At 63.8% G+C, this 6,293-nt stretch overlaps 2 protein-coding genes across 2 annotated transcripts in view; both read right to left on the bottom strand.

Annotated features, from left to right (window-relative positions):
• Window positions 1–3,810: 3,810 nt before the first annotated feature.
• On the bottom strand, window positions 3,811–6,233 carry SMIM12 (small integral membrane protein 12). The gene has a single exon (XM_010575996.1). The coding sequence runs from the start codon at window positions 6,053–6,055 to the stop codon at window positions 5,777–5,779; it is 279 nt and encodes a 92-aa protein (XP_010574298.1). The 5' UTR covers window positions 6,056–6,233; the 3' UTR covers window positions 3,811–5,776.
• Window positions 6,097–6,293, bottom strand: part of DLGAP3 (discs, large (Drosophila) homolog-associated protein 3) — a 9,598-nt gene continuing 9,401 nt past the window's right edge. The window contains exon 11 of the mRNA XM_010576315.1: window positions 6,097–6,228. Coding sequence (XP_010574617.1) covers window positions 6,097–6,228 — 132 coding nt within the window. The remainder of the gene's footprint in view (window positions 6,229–6,293) is intronic.

Here is a 6,293-nt window from a genome sequence, read left to right as displayed (position 1 = left end):
TGGACATGTATGGCCTTTCTCACACCTCCACGCTCCCTCCTGAGTAAACAGGCCCCTCCAGTCCCTTTCTGGGAATGGCACTTGCTCCCACAACACCCAGCCCTGTACCATGATGCTGAGCCCTGCGGTGGCAGGGGCAGCCTGGGGACCGCGGTGAGGGGCTCCCCATGGGCACCCCCAAGATCCAGCTCTGGGTCCAGCTCTGGGATAACGGGCGGCAAGCAGAGCCCCGAGTGTGTGCCATGATGCACCGGGACCCACCGCAGCTGCCCAGCCGGGATGGCGGAGAGCCCTGGGTATCGCCATGGGGTGGGAGCATCACGGGACTGTTACCATGGCCACTCACACAGGCTGTGACCCCCGGCGCTGGGAGTTTTTTGGGGGGCAGCTTTTTTACCCCTCATCTAAGAGCCTTGTGGGCTTTATCCCAATCCAAGGCACAGCCGCAGCCCTCCAGAACTATCTGGGGGAGAGCGAGCTGCCTGCCTGCACTGTGCCCTGGTGCAGGAGCCAGGCTGCCTTCCTCAGCAGGGTGCAGGCAGTGCCGTGGGGCTGCTCCCGCATCCTCAGCTCCTGGAAGAACACGAGTGTCCAAAGAGGGATGTGACGTGGCCGAAGGAGCAAAAGGAAGAGGCAGAGAGGTGGACAGACAGATGGATGCGCACCTGACCGACAACAGCCTGAGGCTGGAAGTGTACAGGCGTGGGGTTGTCCCTTGGGTGCATGGCCAGCAGCACTGTGCACCCCTTCGGCTGCTCACCAGCGGTTCAGGAGGATGCTGGGGTGGGGGGGTGGCCACTTGGAGCACCCCCTGAGTCTGGAAAGGCTTTGGGGCAGCTCTGACTGTCCTGGGACCCCAATTCCTGCTGGGGACATAGGCCTAATGCAGCCCCCAGGAGCTTGCACCAGTGACTGCCCCACAGCCATGGGTTTGGAGGGAGATTCCTGTCCTCCTCCCAGTTAGGACCAGTCCGTGCTGGGCTCCCTCTGCACTATCCTGCCCTGGGCTGGGGGAAAGGAGCCATGAGGGCTGCCGCAGCGTATCCCACCTGCAAGGCTCTGCCCAAGGCGCTGGCCGAGCACCAAGGAGTTTATTTTTAAGCTTTCCCAGCATACAGAAAATAGCAAGTGTCTAAATCCGACCTGCTCGCAGGAAGAGCCGCGGCGGGAGCAAAATTGCAGCTGAGAGGGGAGGAAGGGCAGAGGGCTGGGCAGGGGAATGCCAGCTGGGGTCACAGCACAGGCCCCTGTCCCCCTGGGGCCCCATCCGTGCCCGGGGCTCTGCCTGCAGTTTACCAGTGCCCCATTTCCCGCAGCCCCTCAGGGGAAGCGGGGTCAGGCAGGAGCAACCTCCTGGGCCCCTGAACCCCAGCACCCCATGCCCACAGGACCCACCGTCGAGGCAATAACCAAGCCAGGTACAATCTCGCCCTTCTCAGCGCCGCTGCCAACAGCGCACAATGAAGGAAAAGCAAACCCCAAAGAGTTCCTTTCCTCCCCTGGCCCATCCCCAGCGCGGGGTTATATTTAGCCCTCCACGCGTGGGCACAGCAGACAATGCGGCCCCATGTGAGAACCGCAGGCAGGAGGAAACGCGCTCAATAGCCCCGACGACTTCCCGCATCCTGACATTGTCGCTCCCCTCCAGCCGCTTCCTTGTGCGGAGGCAACGGGACTGCAGCGGCCAGCACCCCCATGCCCATCCCAGGATGGGTGCTGCACCCGCCAGCAACTCAGGGCATCATCCCAATGGAGCACCAGGAGGGCAGGGGCTGCTGCCTGCATAGCCGGGGGCTTTTTCTGGCATGGGGAGGTTTGATGTGGTCTAAAAGCAAGGAGCTGCGGTGGCCCTGGGGTGCTGGGGATGGGGAGTCAGCCATGAGCTGCGGCTGCAAGAGGCAATGCCGAGTGGGAAGGGAACACGTCCCACTGTAGCTGTCCCTGGCCAGGCCTCGAGGAATGCGTCTCAGTGCAGAGCGGATTTGCTCCTCTCCCATAGCACTTCAGGGTTTTTCCTGGTGGCAGAAAGGAGCCGTTGGACATGGCACAGTGCGCCTGCGCCATGGGGCCATGGCAGGAAGAGGCAAGCGAGACAGGGAGGCTGGGAAAGGACTCGGCTGCACTTGGAGAAAGGGCAAAACGGGAGCCTGGGAAAACAGCCTCGGCTGGCCTGGGCAGGGGAGGGAGCAGACGTCCCCAGGGGCTGCGGGGGATGCACCACTTGCTCTCCAGTGCAGTTAGGGTGAGGACCCTCCATGTCCCTGGGGCTGCAGGGACACTGCACTGTGTGCGGGTCCAGGGTGACCGTGCTGCTCCAGAATGGGACACAGGACCATGAGTCCCTGTGGGCCCCCAGCTCCCTCCCTGCTCCAGCCCCCCTGTGCCTCTCCTCTCCTCCCCAAAGCATCGTCGCTCAGGGCCTTGTGGGAAAGGGACTGATGGCTCCGAGCAGCTCTTGTGCCAGCACAGGGTCACAGCATCTATAGCCCCATGCACCTGGTGCATCCCTGCTCTGATCTAACCGGACGTCCGCTGCAGCCGTCCAGGTGTGCCGAGCTGTGCTGAGCGGCCGGGGGGGGGCTCTCACTGTCCCTGCCTGCACAGCAGCTGTCCCAGTCCCCTGGGCCAACCTCCAGTGAGCTGGGGAACAACTTGTGTCCCCCCCCAACACACAGCCCCGGCTCGCTCCCTGCATCCTGCCTCCGGAAACCACCACCTGCTCCTCTCGCAAGCTGTTCGTGATGGACCCCCGGGAGCAAACCCGACCCCAGGCAGGGCAGAGGGTCAGCCCGGGGGCCGCAGCCACCCTCGGAGCCCACGGGGAGGAAGCAGCAAGGCAGTAGGGCCATGCCAAGAGCACTGCAGCCAGTTTGCCCCCACCAAGCCAAGGGCACAGCCACCACGTGCTGGGCAGGGACAGGCAGCACTTCTGCAGCTGCCGGATTCGATCCCTGCCCTGTGGCACAGAGCAGCCGCAGCCGGCCGCGGCCGCAGGGACTTCCCCGAAGCCAGGCAAGCCCTGGGAGGATGCTCGCCTGTAAAACACCAGCCTCCAGGCCAGACACAGGACTCCCCCTCCGCCTCGCACGGCCCCGGACACGCTGCTGGCACGGCTCCCTGCCACATCCCGCTGCAGTGCCCGGCTGTGCCATGCTGGGAACAGCTGGATTACAAACGTGCTGGGCCAGACCAAGGACTTGCGCTCGGGCAATTGTGTTGCAAGCTCGGGAAGCTAGTTTTTTGCCATAATGGTTTATTCAACAAAGCTTCCTCTCACCCTTCTTGAGCCACTGTGGCTGCTCACCCCAGCCCTGAGTGCTTGCCGGCTCCTATTCTTGTACAGCCGGCACTTCCCAGGCAGCACATTGTTGGGATTCAATGGGAGGAAGGGTGGGTTTACAGCACCAAGAGTTATAGGAGAAAAGCGGCACTTTCCCGCACTGTGACTGGTCTTTGGGAAGCGGCTTCACCCCTTTCCCAGCGCCTGCGGGGAACCATGGCCCTGCAGCAACACCAGCATCTGCTGTGGGGACGGACAAGAGTCCCCAGACACACGGAAACCAGCTGGAAACATGGTGGGACCAGCAAGGGAGCCATGACAGGAGCAGGGCAGGGGCTGGGGCTGCCCAGCCAGGTGCTGTTGGTGCCTGTGCAGCCCCCGTTGGGGCTCAGTCCTTCCCGAGGGCATTGCTCCAGCACCGTGCTGGAGCAGCCCCCCCAACCGACATGGTGTGGGCCCAGGGGAGGAAACAGGGCAGAGAGGCCCCGACAAAGCCCAATTGTGCCCAGCTGGCCCTGGGAACAGGCAGATCAATGGGCTATAAACAGCCGGGGGAGCCACTCTGTCGCGGGGTGAACAAAGGCATTTCAGAAGACGTTTCCGAGCTGGGTCTGGCGGTCCCGTCTGGGGGAAGGGACGGGACCGTTCCCACCCTGGTGCACAATAGGGACCAGTCGGCGCCCAGCATCACCCCACAGCCAGGCTGGGAAAGCAAGAGGCCAAGGGCTAGCTCAGGGGACAGTGCCAGCCTGTCAGGGGGACCAGGGTGATGACATGAAAGGTGCTGTGAGCCCCAGTGTGGGAGGCAGCAGTGGGGCAGGGCTTCGACAGCCTTTGCATTGCCCCAAGACTCCTCCTGCACCTTCTAACCCAGCCTCAGCTGCCCTCACACATCACAACGGCAAAGGCCTGTGAGTTCCCGGCAGTGCCGGGCCATCAGCCTGGCCGGAGGGCAGCGATCCAGCCTGAGGACAGAAGGTTGGGAGGTAAACACAGCCAGGCAGCGACGGCAGTAAAGCTGTCAGTGGGGCAGAAGCTGGCCCCGAGGAAGCAGGACAGAGCGATGTGAAACGCTGAATTGGCTGCTGACCTCAGGGCTTCGCACCAGACACGACAGATTTATCGTCCCCGGGAGGGGAAGGCCGGGCCGGGGCAGCAGCGAGGCCTCGCTCAGGCACCAGGGGAAAAAACAAGCCGGGAGGCAGCGATAACCCCGGCTACGGCCCTGGCACACTGCCGGCAGCGAGCGGCGGCACGGTTACCGGCTGGCCCCGCTCAGGCAGTTCTCACCAGGGTTTGGTCCTGCTGTGCCAGTGATGCCTGAGGCTGGATGGGACACAGGCCACCAGTCCCCAGTGCTCGCTGCCAGTCTCTCCTGCCATGGGCTGCCCTGCTCAGCAGCCCAGTGGGACCCTCCCTGTCCGCTGGGACCCCACCCGGTGCTGCCACAGCCCTTCTTGTCTAGATAAGGAGGTCGAAGGGAAGCAAATGACGTGGCTGGGGGAGCCAGGAGGGAGGCACAAGCACAGCACAGGCTGGGATTTCGGTGCCTCCCCCTCCTTCCTGCCCGCCACCCTGTTGCCAGGCCCCGAGGTCAGTGCCCAGCCAGGGACAACGATGGCATTTCTCCCATTGTAGAAGGGGTTGCTTCTTGAAAACATGGGGAGCAGAAACACACTGAGCCAGGGTTGGGGCCAGGTGCTGATGCAGACGACACAAGAGGGCCAAGGACTGACAGAAGTTTATTCTGGCTGTTCCCGTACAAGGCAGAGATCTCCCCGCTCTCTACATGCCAGCCCAGAGCCACCACCACGCTCTGAGCTCCACGACGGAAGCAAGGCCAGGACTTCCACCTCCCCCTGTCCCTCTTCCTCGCTGCAAAGCCTGGGGGTGATGCAGAGAGGGCTTCCCCAGAGATCTCCACTGCTGCTCAGGCTCCTGTGGGCATAACACGGTAGCGTGGTGCTGTGGTCAGGGTTCACAAAGAGCCACGGGAGAGCTGTAAGCAGGACAGCAGGTCCTCCCGCTCCAGGCGGTTAGCCTGACCCCAACCCCACATCACTCAGGTCCAAGTTTCTTCTATCTTCACGCCATGGAAGAAACCAAACCTGAAGAGACATGGGTGGAACCAGGCTGAGAGGGTTTTGTGGTTCAGGGGCCAGGGCAGGCCGAGCTGACGAGTTTCAGACACATTCCACCTCCAAAGCATGGTTCCCTGCCTGCTTTGCCACAGAGGAAGAGGTTTGGGTGCTGTGTCTCGAGCGCATCCATGGGGTGGGCAAACCCTGACCCTCCGGAGGGCCCCGGGGAAGTGAAGAGCAGCAGTGAGCACAGCGTATTGCCCAGATATGGCCCAGTGCAGGAAGAACGCTGCTGGAAGATGTGCAGGCAACAGGGGAGTCCCCAGCATGGTGCTGCAGGCCACAGCCCTCCGGCAGCCGGCCCCAGCCCCAGGGACAGTCGCTCCAGGGCGCTGCGTTTGCCCAAACAACTTTATTAACTTTTTTCCGGGCGGTTCCTGTTCAGCACGGCCCGAGGGGCGAACTCGAGCTTCTCCTTCAGGCTCACCACCTTGGTCAGGTCCTTGCCCGCGATCTCTTGCAGCTTGCGGTCCTCCCGCTGCTCCGAGATGCTCTTCTCCTCCTCGGCCGCGGGCGGGGGGTCCCCACGGAGGAACCACTCCAGGTGATAGCCCACCAGCCCCACCACGAAGGCCACCGGGAAGGTGACGTACGGGGCCTTGGAGCGCACGGCCGCCCACAGCACGGACCACATGGTGCCGGGGGCTGCGCCTGGCAGGGGGAGAAACGCGGCGGTCACAAGCCGGGCCCGGACCCCCGGAGGCCTGCGGGCCGGTTAACGCCCGGGAGAGGCTCCGGCGGGCAAGGCCGCACCGGGGCGGGCCGCACCGGGGCCTCAGTACTGACCCACAGGGAACCGGGACCCGCCTGGGCCGACACCGGGACCCCCGCCCGGCCCCCGAGGGGCTTCCCTGCCGCCGGACCCGGACCCG

Source organism: Haliaeetus leucocephalus, unplaced genomic scaffold (assembly GCF_000737465.1).
Source record: "Haliaeetus leucocephalus isolate CR32 unplaced genomic scaffold, Haliaeetus_leucocephalus-4.0 Scaffold517, whole genome shotgun sequence".
Lineage (NCBI taxonomy): Eukaryota > Metazoa > Chordata > Aves > Accipitriformes > Accipitridae > Haliaeetus > Haliaeetus leucocephalus.
Note: the sequence above shows the minus strand (reverse complement) of the source record. Positions and strands in the feature narration are given on the sequence as shown.

Bases quoted from the DNA above. Each gene is read 5' to 3' on its own strand.
- SMIM12 (XM_010575996.1), bottom strand. From the start codon at position 6,055: ATGTGGTCCGTGCTGTGGGCGGCCGTGCGCTCCAAGGCCCCGTACGTC.